The 16,368-nt window shown below is 46.3% G+C and overlaps 1 protein-coding gene across 1 annotated transcript; it reads right to left on the bottom strand.

Annotated features, from left to right (window-relative positions):
* Window positions 1–593: 593 nt before the first annotated feature.
* Window positions 594–14,992, bottom strand: FAM110B (family with sequence similarity 110 member B). Its single transcript, XM_023750980.1, has 2 exons — window positions 14,933–14,992; window positions 594–2,435 (listed from the first exon to the last, which is right to left on the bottom strand). The coding sequence occupies exon 2, from the start codon at window positions 2,079–2,081 to the stop codon at window positions 969–971; it is 1,113 nt and encodes a 370-aa protein (XP_023606748.1). The 5' UTR covers window positions 2,082–2,435; window positions 14,933–14,992; the 3' UTR covers window positions 594–968.
* Window positions 14,993–16,368: the final 1,376 nt, after the last annotated feature.

Raw genomic sequence — 16,368 nt, 5'->3', positions numbered from 1 at the left:
TGGGTTCATGTCTTCAGATAGCACAGACCTGCACAAGCCCTTGTCCTCTCTCCCAAATAAAACAACAACAAAGGAAGGGAAGGAGGAAGGGAAGAGAATCAGCATGGCATTAGTTATTGACCAAAAATAAACCCCCCCAAATTTAAAGACATTGAGTAACAACTTCAGAGTGGCCATTCCTGTCAAAAGATTAATAGTAGAAACTTCTGAATCAACCCAAATCAGAAGGCTATCAACAAAACCCCGGACATTCAACCTCCTAGATATAATCACCTTCATTGTATCTGATTGTCTTTTCTTGGGGTCAGTATTACACAGAGCCACCAATGTTTATTTACACACTAAATAGGACACAGGACGTAGCATTGTTGCCCCAACCATTACTTCAGCAAGGGGCAAGAGAACTGCAGTATGTAAGGAGTTAACATCAGGCTCACCACTTTCTTTCCTCAGAAAACCCAGCCTGGTTCTATCTTAGGTCAGTGACTCTATCAGTTTGGTTAGCAGGTTCCATTTATTTCCCTCGTGTTTTTGGTGTCACACGTAGGCAAAGTGGCTTTTTGTTTCAAAAAGATGCTCTTCTCAACTTAAAAGCCAGTTGATAAAACTTTTAATTAAGACACAATAGCGCGGGATATAAAACACAAGAACCACATAAATATTGAAGAAGTTGTATACCGTTTTCGGGTGTAAACAGTTTTGCTTGAGATCAAAGCCCTAATCCGATTCCGGCCTGAAACTTTTTGGCAGGTGACGTGTGTTCAGCCAGGCTCTGCAGCGATGGTTGACCGGGACGCCAGGTCAGTCCCCATGTTGACAGGCATGCAACTTGAAAACATTGCACAACAAGCAACACAAAGAGAGCGGAGAAGCTCACAACACTTCAAGGAGACCTCACGACCTTCACAACGGCGGATGCACAGACAAGAGACCCACCCCCTCCCTCCTTCGCACACGCGCACTGTCTCTTACACGTGGGAGACCTTCTGGGACTCTCTAGCTTGTTTGATGCTATATAACCACTTGATGATCCTGGCATTCCTTTCGATCGCAGAAATGCCGTATGGCACCCGGTCGTTGGCACTGTCCTCGTTTCTAAGGTCACTGTTACTGTCCTGCGACTGTTCACAGTCCGAGCTGATCATGCTTGCACTGCGGAAGTTGAGGGATATGATGTCAGAATTAGCCCTGGCAAAGTTCTCCATGCCCAGGTTTTCCAGCTCCTCGGGGTCCAGTCCGCAGTAGTTGAAGAACCTCTCCACGTCTGCGTCCACGCGGAAGTACCTGTCACTCAAGTCCGACTTCGACCGCTGGAGGGAGGGTCTCCGGCTGACTCCGCAGGCTGGCTCGGCCGGGTCGGCGTCGGGGGACTTCATGGGGGCGATGGCTGCAACCTTGGGTTTGGGAGGCAGGGGAGGGGCGGAACTACTGCAGGGGATCGCCTTCAGGGGCTTCACACTGGTCACTTTGCGGATGTCCGAGGAGCTGTGGGAGACGTGCAGGAAGGACTCGGCGGTCTGCTCCAGCAGCCTCCTGCCCACGTGGGAGCTGCTCTCCTGCGGGCTGCCCCGGCCCTGCGTCGGGTAGACCTTCAGGGACTCGGCGAAGGAGTGTCGGTGCAGGTCGGTGGCATCGGGCCGGTGCGGAGGCCAGTTGCGGGAGCTGTGCTTGTGCCCGGAGCCGGAGCTGGAGCCTTCCGAGCTGTTGATGATGTTCTTCAGGATCTCGAGCTTCAGGGTCTCCCTGTGCACGCCGCTCTCGGTCTTGGCGTTGGGCCCGAACACACGGAGCGTGGGGCTGCCCAGCGCGCGCTTGGCGCCGGGGCACACTGGGGGCTTGGCCAGCACGGCCGGCTTCACGGGCTCCTGCTTGGCGTTGATGACCTCCTGGCTCTTGACATACTTGGCCTTGTCGGCCTCCAGCCTCTCCACGGCGCTGAGTCTTTTGGGGTTCGGCTCCGCCTGCCTGCGGAAGTAGTCGGGCCCCTTGTTGAGGATGCGCAGGGGCACCGCCGAGGTGAAGGTGCCCGCGGGGCTGACCGGCTTCACCATGCTACCTGTCTGTAGGGTCTCCGTGGGCATGGTGGGTGGTCTCTCCCCGGCGGCCGTGTTGGATTCTCTGCTGGGCGCCTCCGGATGCGCTGAATAGACACATGTACACGAAGCACAAAGGGCAGCGGACGGACCCGGGAACCTGAGTGTCAGCAGCAGCAGTAGCGGCAGCAGCAGCAGCGGCGGCGGCAGCGCCTCATCTCACAGCCCATGCACCGCCACTGTGGCTTGACACTCACTTTCCCCCGGTCCAGGTCCAGGCAGCCCTGGCGCAAAAGGGCCACGAGCCACAAGTTCCTTTAATCTGCTTCGCCGCCTCCTTTCTTCTCCTCGAGGACGTGGGAGTTTCCTCCTCCAGGTCTTTGTGTGCAACTGCAGGCAGAGCTGAAACACAAAACAACCAACCGCGGGTTAGGATGGGCGAGTGACATCACGGCTGTATCAACCCGGAGCCCCGCGGCGGCGCCCCCGCCTCCGCCACCCCCGCCGGCTCCGGGCCCCGGCGCCCCCGGTTCTGGGAGGCGATTCCCGGGCCACAGAACGCACGGCGGGCCCCGGGGCCCCGGGGCCAGCCTCTCCCCCCGCGCGCCGCCGGCAGGGCCCGGCGCCTGGGAGAAAGCTGCTGACATTTTCCCACGCGCGGACGCTTCCAGCTGCCTCCCCATTGGTGGGAACCGCCTCTGCTCACGCCGGGTTGGTATTGCTTATGTCAAAACCCAGGAAATGCTAGACGAATGTGGAAATGCTGGTTTAGCAAAGCCCAGTTCCCAGTTCATTAAAGGTCCTAGGAATCCCTAAGTGGTTTACACTGCAGCACCGGCGAGTTATGTCTCGTTCGCAATGAAGCAAAACTTCTGACTTCTTACTACCCATCTCTCAATTAACACTTGAAACAAGCACTTCTTAATTCTTCAGAAGCTAAAACGATGGGCAGAAGTGGGATTGGCAGTGAAGATGGAAAATCTTTTAGAAATCAATGTTTCTGTTATCTTATGTTTGCCAATCAATATATTTGAAAATGCTTTCTCCTGGAAACCAAGAATGCCTATGAAGTTCAAGCTTATTTTTTTTAATAATAATAATAATTAAAAAAACTAGAAACGCTTCTAAATTAACTATAGAAGTAGTTTGATTTTAAATACTCCATCATTTTTCACACTTAATGAGCAGAAATCAAAAGTTTCTCTGTGGAATGTATTCCCCCCCTCTCCCCCCAAACGGAAGAACAAGCTCTTAAGATGTCAACCACACCTAAAACGTTACTGTATAGTGAACCTGTATAATAGCTAAGCATTCCTGGAACTAATTCATGGTTTTCTGAACTTGATTACCCCCCCCCCCCCCACCACTACCACCAACAACCAATATGTATTTATAGGGAGTTTTTCTACTTGCATTTACCTCTGCAGTCCTGGGCACAACTCTCTGCCCGTTACTGCTGGCAGAGAACACTTATGAATGCATCAGCATTTGAAAGGAACTGGCTAAAGACCTTTTTAGCTTCTTTGGTTATAAAAAGGACTATTAAGAGAGTAATGTATTCATCTAATATGTCAAAAAACTAATTTACAAAATAAGTAAAGTGATATTAACTATAAAACATCTGCTGTCCTGGTAAGAAAATGAAGTGTCTATTAATAACGGGGGTGGGGGCAGGGGGGCTGATATTTCTCCTTAGCATCTTTTGAAACTCTTAATCTCTAAATACACCCATTGTCATGTTTCATTAGAGTCGGTTTTTGTAATCTGCAAAAGGGTTTGTTCTAGTAAAAATATTTTCCTGTGCGAGATCTGAGAAGCCCCAAGGCAATTCCTACATAATGATTTTCTTTAATTGCGTGGTTCCATTATAATACTTTAATGTAGTTTTAAAAAACCACCTCCTCTTATGAAGATGAAGTGAAATTGTTTCTTTGAACATATCTGGAATGACATGCCAGAAGAGAAGCCGTGATCTCTCTGCAGATCCTCTGGGTCTGCCATCCACCACCCTGGGCCCGCCTCACTGGGAAGATGACCTGGGGCCCCACCAAGACAAAACCCTCTGGGTCACCCCCAGGGCACTTGAGAGAGGTTTGTCCCCAGGACAGGCCATGTTTCTCAAAATTCATCCAGGGAAGGGACAGCACCAGAAGGCTCAGGGGCCGAGTGCAAGACAGGACTGGCATCCGCACTCAGCACCTTTCTGCCCACGGACCTCAGCAAGCAGGAAGAAGGCCCAGTGGGCAACAGGAGACAGAGCTCAGACCGCCCCTTCTGCGGCCTTGTCTCCTCACCTATGAACGACAAGCGGTGCTTGGACGAGATCCCGATCCCTTCTCCATCTAAAATCATGGGTTCTGGGGAGCTAACAAGAAGTGAGTTATTTCCAATTTCAAAATGGTACCTGGGATTGAACTTTTGTATGGTTCCCGCACTTGCTGTTCTTAGGAAAATGTTCTTTGAATGCTGAGCTATAGTTAACATAAAACATCCACTGGCATTGCCCTGGCTGGTTTTGCTCAGTGGATAGAGCATTGGACTGTGGACTGGAAGGTCCCAGGTTCGATTCCGCTCAAGGGCACATGCTCGGGTTGTGGGCTCAATTCCAGTGGGGGGCGTGCAGGAGGCAGCCAATCAATGATACTCTCTCATCATTGACATTTCTATTTCTTTCTCCCTCTCCCTTCCTCTCTGAAATCAATAAAAATGTATTTAAAAAAAAATCCACGGGCATTAAAGTGCAAAATGGCCTGTTTTCTAATTCCATCATATTAGGACCAGAAGTCCAAAATGTCCCGACTTGCCATCTGGCCCTGATGTTCAGGCAGGCTTTGATACCATTTGGAACACTAACTAACAATCATTACTCTCAACTCACAAGACTGAGAAATACCTATTTTGAACACAACCCCAGCTTCACCCATAGAAGTGAAAACTGGTCATTGCTCATGTGTGTTGTGACAGAGGAAAGGTGGTATATTGTTTGAAAGAGGGTGTCTGACTAATTCAACTCTAAGTCAACTAACAGCTCAGTGTCTTGATCTTATCTGTGAAAAGAAATGTGTTGAATCAGTGAACTTGAAATTGTGTTCAGATTAAAGATTCTTGGAGGCAAAGTAACCAAAGAAGCAATTTCAAGAATTCTCAAAGAAGTGATTTTCCAGTTTCCTAACATGTCCAATCACAAGACATTTACAGTATGAATAAAATCGTCCCGTGCTGCCTTTTGATTTTGGCTAATAGTGTTTGTGCTTGCTGACTTCAGTCTAAGAGTTCAGCTTGACTGGGGTCACTCATCCTTGTTTTTGTTTTTGTTTTTTCATTTAAAAGCAGAGAAACATCCTGGCCATTCAAGTAAAAATGCAGTTTCCCAGGACAATGTTAACTTGAATTCTTTACAAATGTAATAGAAATGCACTAAAAATATAAGAGTGCTTCCTGAAGTATGGACTGTGTTCAATCAATTGACTAGTACTTATTAACTGAGCAATTATGTAAGTAACTCAAAAAGTTTTTTAGTAGAAGATTCGAAATACATCTGATGACTATTCATTAAATAATGTTGATGAAAATGTGGCAGGATTGTCACAAAGGACTTCCCGTAAACAACTTCTCAGTAGTTAGATGAAAAAACAATGCTGAGGGGAAGAACTGGAGTTAAAGGCATGGGAGAGAGGGCACCCATTATCAGGGCAGCTCTCGATGGAGTTCATGGTACATTACAGACAGTTCAAGGGCACTGATGATGGCTGGCAGAGCGTGTTAGGGGGCATCAGTGAGAAACCTACTGAGGGTGAGGAAAGGGAAAGATGGACTTGGATTCTATGTTGAGTAATGGGAGGGCACTACAGGGGAAGGAAGCACTGGCAATATCCTCCAGGCGGCACTGTGAATCAAACAAGTCTGGAGGGAAGAGTGAGGGGGACAAGTTCTTACCCCCCGAGTTTTCACTGATGTCTCGTGGGCCAACAAAGATAGCAATGGGTACCGGGGACAACTTCGCTTCAGCTGAGTAGGATCAGAGCAGCCTTAAGCTCTTCGCTCAGAGCTGTGTGAAGGGCAGTGGCCAAGTGTGCCTGCCCTCATCTCAAACAGGCTGAGGTTGGACTCAGGGCCCCCTGAAAGCTGAGGAACATGGAGACTGGCAGCTCAGGCCTGAGAGGTTCAAAGGCAGAGTCTGCCATGGACTCTCCAAACACAGGATGCAGGCGAGGGGAAGCATTTCCAAGAATGTGGAGTGAGGATTTTCTGGGACCAAGCATGTACCTGGGGGAAGGTGGTCAGTGGTTATCTTAAAGGGAACTCTCACCAAAGATTTTCCCTTCCCCCGAGGAAAAGGCTGTGAGCTTCCCCTAGCGGTGGGATGCGTGGTTGCCCCCAGGGAATCCGAAAGTTCCCCAAAAGAAAGCTGTCTGAAGAATCCCCCATGCCCAGGGGACACCAGATTACAGGAGTCAGAGGTTCGGAGAGGTATGCCATCTTTCCCTTAACAAGCTGCCCGCCCCTCACATTCGTACTCCCACGTGGGGCCCTGAGAGGTTAGAAATGACGCCTAATGCGTGGGAGAAGAGCCAGAGCAGGGAGAGCAGGGAAAGCTGGGGAAAAAAAAACAACAACCTTTATTAAGTTCCCTATCCCCTCCCCTCCTCCAGAGGTTTCCAAGCCAACACAGGCCTGAGCTGGAAGAGGGAGGAGGTCATTTAAACTGAAGCGGTTGGAGTTTTGATCATGATGTTGCACTGGGCTCTTTGCATGCCTGAAACTGATCTGAGGACTTTGAATAATTCACAACTAGCTGAAGAGGCTATGGGTTCTGTCTGAGATTTCAACCCAGGGTAGAAAGGAAACTCAGCAGAGTAAATTCCTAGGGCACTGGAAAAAGAGGATACCCTGTTCTTCTTTATCCCCTAATGAATCCAGGCCAGACAATAAGGTGGGTCCCGTAGTATTCCCTTCAGGTTTCCTGTTTGTTTGCCTGTTGACTCAGTGCCCCTCCTCAGTTCAGAGCCAGGTCCCAGGGTCAAATGGGTTTCTCTGTGCCTGGCCACTTACAGTCCTGAGACCCTGGGCAAGCCACTCAAGCTGGGTGTACCCCAGTTTCCTCATTTATGGACGGTTGACCGCAATGGTCCCTACATTTCCTGGGGCTGATGTGAGAATTCCACGAGGTTCCACATGGCAAGTGCTCAGTGTGGGACTGGGCACCAGGTTTGCTCAGCAAATGGGAAGCTGTTATTAGATTTCGTCCCCGGCGTCCACTAGTTGGCACTGATAATCACCGTCATTAGATTTCAAGCTTTACGGTAACTGAATGATCTTTTGTCCTAAAATGATTCCATTACTCTCAAGTGACAGTGTGTGCACTATTTCTGTCAAAGTGGGTTGACTGTGCAGTTTCTGTCTCAAAGGTCACTCACGTGACCCCATTTTTATTTGAGTTACAAAGAAAATATGTGGTTGCAAATTTCAAAGCTAACACTTATGTGAGTGGAACAGGCTACAGTAAATAATAAAGCCATTATTGGAAATGAAATCAAACCTAAAGTTGCTCGGAGAAAAGCAGCAGGTCAAATCTCAGTGCATGAGGGTGTCTCTAAAATCATTTAAGAAAACTCGTTTCACGTGCTTTGTAAGTAAACCCATTATTTAAAAAGGTTACGGTTTCTCTTAAAATGTCTTCCTCCCATTTAAGACACTCAAAATGAAGTAGAGAATCAGACAAAAAAAAAATCATACCCTAATTGGTTTGGCTCAGTGGATAGAGCATCAGCCTGCGGACTCAGGGGTCCCAGGTTCGATTCCGGTCAAGGGCATGTACCTTGGTAGCGGGCACATCCCCAGTGGGGGGTGTGCAGGAGGCAGCTGATCGATGTTTCCCTCCCACCAATGTTTCTAACTCTCTATCCCTCTCCCTTCCTCTCTGTAAAAAAACAATAAAATATATTTTTAAAAAATCACGCTCTGGTTGAACACCTTCCCTTGGCCGAAGGTAAAGAAAGTGTTGCTATGAGAGGGCTGACTTGAATGAATGTGAGGGAGCCCTACCTTTTACCTGAGATTACAAACATGGATGCTGTGCACAGCCAGTGCCCAAATCGTTTGGCAATGAAATGACTTGCTTGATGAAAATAACTAAAAGTAATTAAAGAGCAGGGCCACTAGAATTCGTAATGAAAATCCAATGGGACTGCTTGCCTTACCCAAACAAACATAAAGCGACCCCACTTTGGGCCACGTCTGTCCTCTCCCAGAGGGAGCTTTACATGGCTAAGTTCAGTAGTGAGAACGTGTGAGGCCATGGCCAAACTTTAAATCAACATGGAGTTCAAGAGACCATCGTCTTTGTCATAAGCCAATACACTTAAATCACAGGTTTTAGAAGACGCACTAGTTACCTGAATCGAAGTGTTAGCTGGTTCCCCCAGTTAGAGGGACCGGGAGCACCTTCCCGGTGGCAGTAATTACATCGCAAGGAACTCAAGGATTATGAACTCTAGAAGCAATTCATGGAGTTTATGGAAACGTGTGCTGGGAGCTCATACTCACCACGCATCCATCCTCACAGTTACCTGTTTAGGAAGTGGTCTGATCCACCTACATAAGTAAGAGGGTAAGTACTTGTGAGTGGCACCCGCACGGCCCTGCCCAGAACCCGGGGCTGTGCAGATCTGGAGACCCTGCGTCCAGTTCTCCCAGCAACACCGATTTTGAGCATCTGCACTTTGCATATTGCTTTCTCCTTTAACTGTGTGAATGTATACTCTACGGCAACTGCCTAGCACATACAATAAAAAAGGTTAGGATGGCAATAGAGACAGAACATTTAGTTCTGCAAATATTTTTAACTTCTAGTGGACAGCCTTGGGGCAAAGAATAAGATATGCTCTAAAATAAATATTAAAGTGTACTAAAGTAAAAGTGTGAAATACTTAAACTTGGCAAGAAGGAAAAGTAAAGAGCATTGTTTTGGAGAATGAACCATGTTCATTGTGAATACAGTAGGTAAATTGCTATATAAATTGTTTACAAATTACCTGTTAATATGACCATTTCTTATTAAGCATATATGATGCCCCCAGAACCATACTAATGCATTTCAGAGGTTTTTAAATTCAATCCCACCAATATCTCTAAAGCAGCAGGTATTATTATCTAAACTTCGCAGGTGAGGAAATTGATGTCCCACGAAGAAAGTTGCCTAAGATATTCAGCTCCTGTGCTATGGGCTTCACACTCCGGTCTGCACAAGTATACCTTGGCCCACCTCACCATGTCCCATTATTCCTTCAACTCTTAATGAGATTTGTATAATGTATTTTTAAATGCTTTATATTTAAATATTATGGCTCAGGAATCCACACTAATTATATTTTAGTTCCTAAAATCTACTCTTTTGCCCATTGACTGCTTGGTTCCAGGTTCTCCCATAAGGAAGAGGAGGAAATCATTTAGCTTGTTACAGCAAATAACCATGCTCCTTGCTAACAGCGTCAATGCACAAGCATTCAAGGAAGATGCTTACAAATTGTGTTCTATTAATTCAGCTTTCTTTCTTGATACTACTGGCTGCAGATGTACCAAAGTTAGCTGAACTTTGACGAAAATAATGATTATTAAAAAGAGCAATAAGACAATGTAAGACTGTGGTTTCAATCTGTCTTACTCCACAGGGCATTTGGAGAGCAGGGACTCACATGATTTTTAATTGCTCTATGTACTAAGCCCCCAGCCATGCACATCACCGACCCGCACAAACATGTGCATGGAGTTAACTAAAATGCTAAGCACTCAGAAGACCCAGCACATCATTTTATATTGTGAAGGCTCGATAAAGATGCCAGAAAACAAGCTTTGAATTTGAAATAGCACTGCAAGTGCCTCCTGTTGATCGGAGAGCATGGTGTAAACGCATGCACAGAAACCGCTTATTCTCAACTTGATGAACATATCGGCACTGAATTGTACTCAGAACACAAATCTGGTGCAAAGAGAAATCAATACAAGGTAGAATTTTAAAGCAGAACCAGTAGGTTCACTAGAAAGAAATAAATACTGTTGGTCTCATTTGCCAGGAACACCTGGAATTATTTTCCGTCTCTTGAATAGCTCTTAGCACATCAATTGTTAGAACGATTAGTTCTTTGCCTCAAGTGTGCTCAGAAAAGACAAACAGTCTTTTTTCATTTTTCAGGACTCAGACTGAATGGTGGGGCAAATAATAAGTTTCAAAATAAGACACGGAGTTGACAGACACCTATGTCTCCAGCACGTATTTTAATCTTTCGCACTTAACCCATCTGACATGAATCATTTTCAAGCTGAGAGCGGTACAGGTAAGGCTTTGACACAATTTGCACCTGAAAAACTATTTTTGGGTCCAAGTGACAAGGAGCTGGGAATGACTCATAAGTGCACTCCGCCTTGCCTGTGAGCTCGCTGAAACTTAAAGCAGCAGGCGGCGTGTCCAGCTGTGTCTGGAGGCAGGCACAGGGTTAGGAGGGACAGGGAGACACCGGTGATCGAGGGAGGCATCCGGGTCTCCATTCACAGGTCCTCTCCATTCTCTGCCTCCATCTTCTGCTCCCTGCCCTGGAACCCCTGCCCTCCTGGGCCAGACCTTGACCAGAGTCTTTGCAGCTGGAGAAACTCCCCACACACACTGGGAAGCTTTTTCTGATTTCTCGGTTGATGTCCACTCCTCCTTTCTGGCCTTCCTCCCTGGCACTTCTCTTGTGGTCTTTATTATGAGAGCGGTGGTGATCCCTGCCCCCTCCTGGCTCTCTTCTGCCCCGGCCCAGCAGCTGATGCCGGTGGACAGAAGAGTTCAGAATCTCCTGTAGAAACCCTGGTCTGACATCTGTCCAGTTCAGGATGTGTCTTTGCCTCAGCTTAAAAGAATAAAAAGTTAAAACTACCAAAAGGCTTTGCTTACTTCCCCACCTTCTGACTCTTGCTGCCCAAACAAACTAAGCTAGCTCACCTCATAGGCCTCTAAGGGTTCTGACCACTGGAGAGCCACAGTAAAAAAGCAATCTGATAAATGCTTGGAATGAAAAACTACAGACATTGCTAGATGGACACAACAAGTCTTTCATTGGCTCTGCACCCTCTGCCTGCAGTACCCATCCTAGTACAATGTACTTTTCTACTCTGTTCCTTGGTGCTTTCACTTTAAAATGATACTATCTGCTCATCTTGATTCATGTTTAAGCTTCTTATTCCTGTTTACTAAAGAAAAATGACTCATCCAAAGTGAAAAAAGGGACTTAGCTTTTAGAAATAGTTTCCCACCTTCAGTCTTGAGTATTTCTTCTGTTGGTTTAGTGAGAAATGGCATTTTTCCTATTTTTTTTAATATAAAAGAGAATAATTTTGCTTGTGGCAAAAGATGGTTGTTGATATTTTGTGCTTCTTGATCTCTCAAGATTCTGTGCACAATCCTGTGGGTCTGAGAAATGCAGCAGCACCGGTTACCGTGTGCCTTCCCCTGCCAGACCTCATGGCAGACGGGACGGGCACCTTGTATCCATCAGCCTCGCCGACAGGTATCATTTATCCCACTTAGCAGAGGGGGAAACTAGGGCTCGAAAGGTTTAAGAGACTTCCCTGCAGCTAGTGAGTGGAAGGAGCTTGCTGTCAACCTCAGGCCTGTCTGCCTCCCAAAGCTGTGCCCTTGGACTGCTGCTACCGCCATGGACATCTCCGTGGCTGGGAAGGGGGGCCGATGTGGACATGAGCCAGAAAGGAAGGGAGGAAAGAACACCCGCTCCTGCCCTCCTCACCACCTCCCGCCCATAGGATGCCAGGTCCCCAGGCTGCTTTCATAACAAAACCTCCTTCCTGCTGCCAGGGCAGAAGCTGTGTGCCCTGCTGGGAGAAGCTGTATTAGCAGTACGTGCTGTGCCAGAGGATAAAACGGTGAGGAGGAGTAAGAGGCAGGAAGATGTTCTGAAAACTCTGTGAGAAGCAGGCATTCATGAAACATAAAATAATAGGCCCCATAAATCCAGCTTGTGGCCGTGACAATGAAAGCTCTTTGTTTGGTAAGATTCTCTAAGGGGCTATCCACATTTGACTGCACCCTCCTTCGTGAAAAATAGTTATGCTAATGTCTTCCTAAGGAGATGAGACTACAGAAAAATAACAACCCAGTCATCACCCGATTCTATAAAAATCAGACTGTCTTGAAGAAGCCTGAGCCCACCTCTGGGCTTGCCTACAGAAGGGCACAAATCCTTCCGACCATGAAGACCCCCTGAATGTGACACAGACAACTTCCTACAATCCCCACCCTCAAGGGAAGGGACCCCTCTCGGGACACGCTTAAACATGTTTATACAGACATAGGATCTCGATGCAGGAAGCGCCACTAGTGTTTACTGAGCATCTACTATGTCCCAGGCAGTGACCAAAATGAACAATATGTGGAGCTCACATATATGGCAATGAATAAGTTAAATAAAAAAATGTCTAGTATGATAAGTACAGGTGCTAAAAGGAAAAGGCGAGCAAGGGTTTAGAATGGTGGACTTTATTGTTGACTTCAAAAAGAAGAGTTTTGGTAAAGTGATTGGCAGGGTTCAGGACAGAATGAGAAGGCACTGGAGACGGTGTTGACGGCTTATTTCAGGAGGTTTAAGATGTGGTGATAGCTGGAGGGGTGAGCAGGATCGAGAGAGAGCTTTATTTTTAAGATAGAAGAAATCGCAATATATGTGTATGTTGTTAAGAATAATACAGTAGAAAGAGAAAAATGCATATGATGCAGGAAAGACTTCATACTAATAGGAATAAAAACAAGAATTAAAAGCTTGAACACGGTGGTAAATAATGGCTTCTGGTGTCAGAAGATTGTGTGGGACTTTTCATGACTGCCTTGTGACAGCGGAAGAGGACGTTGTAGATGATACCAGCTCTATAGGAAGGTCAAGGCAGTACCTGTACGGACCCCTTGGAGCTTGAGGGTGGGCACGGACAGAGAGCATCTGGCTGGTGCTGAAACATGAAAAGAAAAACAGTGATGTGACCCTGGCCAGAGTGGCTCAGTTGGCTGGGCATCATCCAGTGCACCAAAAGGTTGCTGGCTTGATTCCTGGTCAGGGCACATGCTTAGGTTGCCAGCTCCATCCCTAGAGGGAGGGGGGGGGGGTTGTCATGCAAGAGACAATGCTTCTCACACATTGATGTCTCTCTCTCTCTCCCTCTCCTTTCCCCCCCCTCTCTTTAAAAATCAATTTTAAAAAAATCTTAAAAGAAAGAAAAGGAATGATGTTGTTGTGGGAATGTGTACTAGACCCAGTGAATCAGTAATTGCCGTCTAGTAGATTCTAAACCAGGGGTGGGCAAACTTTTTGACTTGAGGGCCACAATGGGTTCTTAAACTGGACCGGAGGGCCGGAACAAAAGCATGGATGGAGTGTTTGTGTGAACTAATATAAATTCAAAGTAAACATCATTACATAAAAGGGTACGGTCTTTTTTTTTTTAGTTTTATTCATTTCAAACGGGCCGTAGTTTGCCCACGGCTGTTCTAAACTGTCATTGAGGCAAAACCTAACAGTGACAGGAAGCAGCAACTCTCCATTTCCTTCTTCTTCTGCCAGCAGCAAATCATCTGATGAATTTTAAGTTTATCTCCCACAAGTCTGAGGAAGAATGTATTGCTTCTGTGAATTTAAAGTTTACCAACAGGGAAGCAGAGACCCTAGGAGAAAACAGCCAAGAATTTGTAGAGTATATAATAGCTCAGGAAGGGAATTCAATCATTCGGCAAGTAGCAGTCAAGTGCCTCCCATGTGCCGGGCACTGCTGTGGGCACTGGAGATAGGGATGTGAATGAAACAGACCACGTGGCATTCACAACATGCCATCGAGTAGACAGCAGGTTCCGAGGGACGGTGGTGAGAGTCTGTGGCTGGATTCTAAGGAACAAAGGCGAGGAGCACCCAAGTAGGAAGTGGGAGGATGCTCACTCACAACCTTTTCAATGGAGAGACAGCGGGCAAGGTGTCTGAGAGAAACAGATGATAGAGGACCTAGTGGGGTAAGTTAACAACGTGGAAAGGAGAGAGATAGGTCCCAGAGACCATGGAAGAGAGACTATAAGGAAGGGACTAGTGTGGCTACAGCCTCCAGGTTGTGGGCTCAGACAGTCCGATTCCCCACCCTGGCTTGTTCCACCTTTTACTACTTGAAGGTCTCTCTGACCTTCAGGTTCCTTACCTGTGCCATGAGGATGACACTGGGACCTATCTTAGCACAGGGGACCATACATATTAGCCACTGTTCCTTCCGATGAGCTGGCAAAAGGACTATTGCTGACTGATTTAAGGAAGAATTTTTGAACAATTGAAAGTGTCCCTACTGGAATTAACCCCTTTGTCAAGAGTGAGCTTTTTATCACAGGAAGGGCTTGTGTAGACACAGGCTTACCATCTGTCCAAGAAATGTTAGAGGGGATTCCTATAATGGGTGGGAGGGTGTGGCAGATAAATGTCAAGTTTCTTTCCAAAAAGTTCTGTGTATCTTTGGAACTTTTCTCGCTGCCCAGGTTTAAAGCAAGAAGAAAGGAACACGAGGACAGAGAAGACATGAAGATAGAATGTGAAGACAGGAGAGTTGAAGATAAATTGTAATGTTATTACGCACAGAAAGCATAGGATAGTATCAGAAAGTGGCAAGAAGGTTTTTGATAAGTGGATCAAGTCTCCCAAGAAATAGACAGCAGAGAGGAAGGCATAAGCATAGTGGGCGAGATGGATGTGAAAGAGAAAGGAAGAGGGAGCAGGAAATCTCCTCAGTGAGGACCACAGACACCCAGCTGTACGCAGGTAGGCTGCCCACCTTCCTTCCCGCACTGCTCCAGCAGTCCCGGGTCTGTGCCACGGTTGATCCCTTACATTCTTTTTGCTCTGAAATTCTTGTGCTTCTTATACAGCATGTTTCTGTGTATAGAATGTGTAGAGTTCTTCAAGCAACGCACAGACTCTTAAACTGTCCAACGAGTTTAAGGGCTGACTCAGGAAATCATCACGCAGAAGCCATTCATCGATCTACAGGGCAACAAAGGGTGGTTGATACCTGGAGGTCAGAGGCAGCTGGATGGTTAATACAGTCAATGTGTTAAGTGTTATATCTGTATACGTGTCAGCCTTTTTTGAGATCATGTCATCTCCAATTCTTTTTAAAAAAATATATTTTTATTGATTTCAGAGAGGAAGGGAGAAGGGAAAAAGAGACAGAAACTTCAATGATGAGAGAAAATCATTGATTGGCTGCCTCCTGCACACCCCCCACTGGGGATCGAGCCCACAACCTGGGATGTGCTCTTGAGCAGAATTGAACCCAGGGCCCTTCAGTCCACAGGTTGACACTCTATCCACTGAGCCCAACCGGTTAAGGCCCCAATTCTTTAGGAAACATTTGGCCAACAACTGCAGTGCAGTAATAGTTATTAACCTGCAGTCAGGACCTCATATGCTCACGACAGAAGGCTGCTGGCTCCAAACGGAGATATGTCGCCAGAAGCCACTTTGGATGCAATGCCTGCATCTCCAAATGAACGTTTTGATTCATGTAATTTCCTCCTCCATTAGCTTAGAGGGACTCTAATTCTTCTGTGACATTCTTTTTTCTTTATTGATTTCTAGAGGGAAGAGATTGGATTTTTCTCTTTTGTTTAATAGCTTTAAAGATAGACGGAGGCTTTTAAACCTTCATCTGTTTTACTTACTAAGGCACCCCAGGATCACTCCAATCGTTTCTAAAACTCAAGGAGGTTAGAGCCTTCCTGTGTTTACAAGAATAGCTAGAAAAACATTTCAATAAATGAAGCCAATATATATATGAAGACTAAATTACCCCTTTTATCAAGCCACAATTGACCATTAAAATAAAATTTATCTTAAGGAGACACTGGAAAAAAGAAGAAGCTATATTTAAAAAGCTATTGTCCCCCTCAGAAAACATTTCAGTAATCCACTGCTAGCCTTTGGACAAAGAACTACTCAGTATTCAACTTCTCATTTTTCAATGCCAGCTTTTTCAAACATTATGATAAACACTCTAAAGTGACCTACTTCTCCTGACACCTAAGAAAAGTGATGTGTCATTGCAAACCCATTCCTCCCACTTGCAGGGAGGAGAGAATACTTCCAGAGTCATCCTTCTCTGACAGATGGGAAAGGCTCTTTTAAATGAAAATTCCAAAAAAAAAGAAATTCTGACAAGTATCTATCACATGTTCCCTCACAGCTGGACAATTTAGTATCACCTATGGATTCAGCTCGCTCCCTGGAATTGGAAGGTTCTGGTAGTCTGGGAATACTCAAATCAA

The sequence above is a fragment of the Myotis lucifugus genome, unplaced genomic scaffold, assembly GCF_000147115.1.
Source record: "Myotis lucifugus unplaced genomic scaffold, Myoluc2.0 scaffold_17, whole genome shotgun sequence".
Taxonomy (NCBI): Eukaryota; Metazoa; Chordata; class Mammalia; order Chiroptera; family Vespertilionidae; genus Myotis; species Myotis lucifugus.
Note: the sequence above shows the minus strand (reverse complement) of the source record. Positions and strands in the feature narration are given on the sequence as shown.

What these genes read in the sequence shown, in the direction of transcription:
- FAM110B (XM_023750980.1), bottom strand. Translation starts at nt 2,081, where the DNA reads ATGCCCACGGAGACCCTACAGACAGGTAGCATGGTGAAGCCGGTCAGC.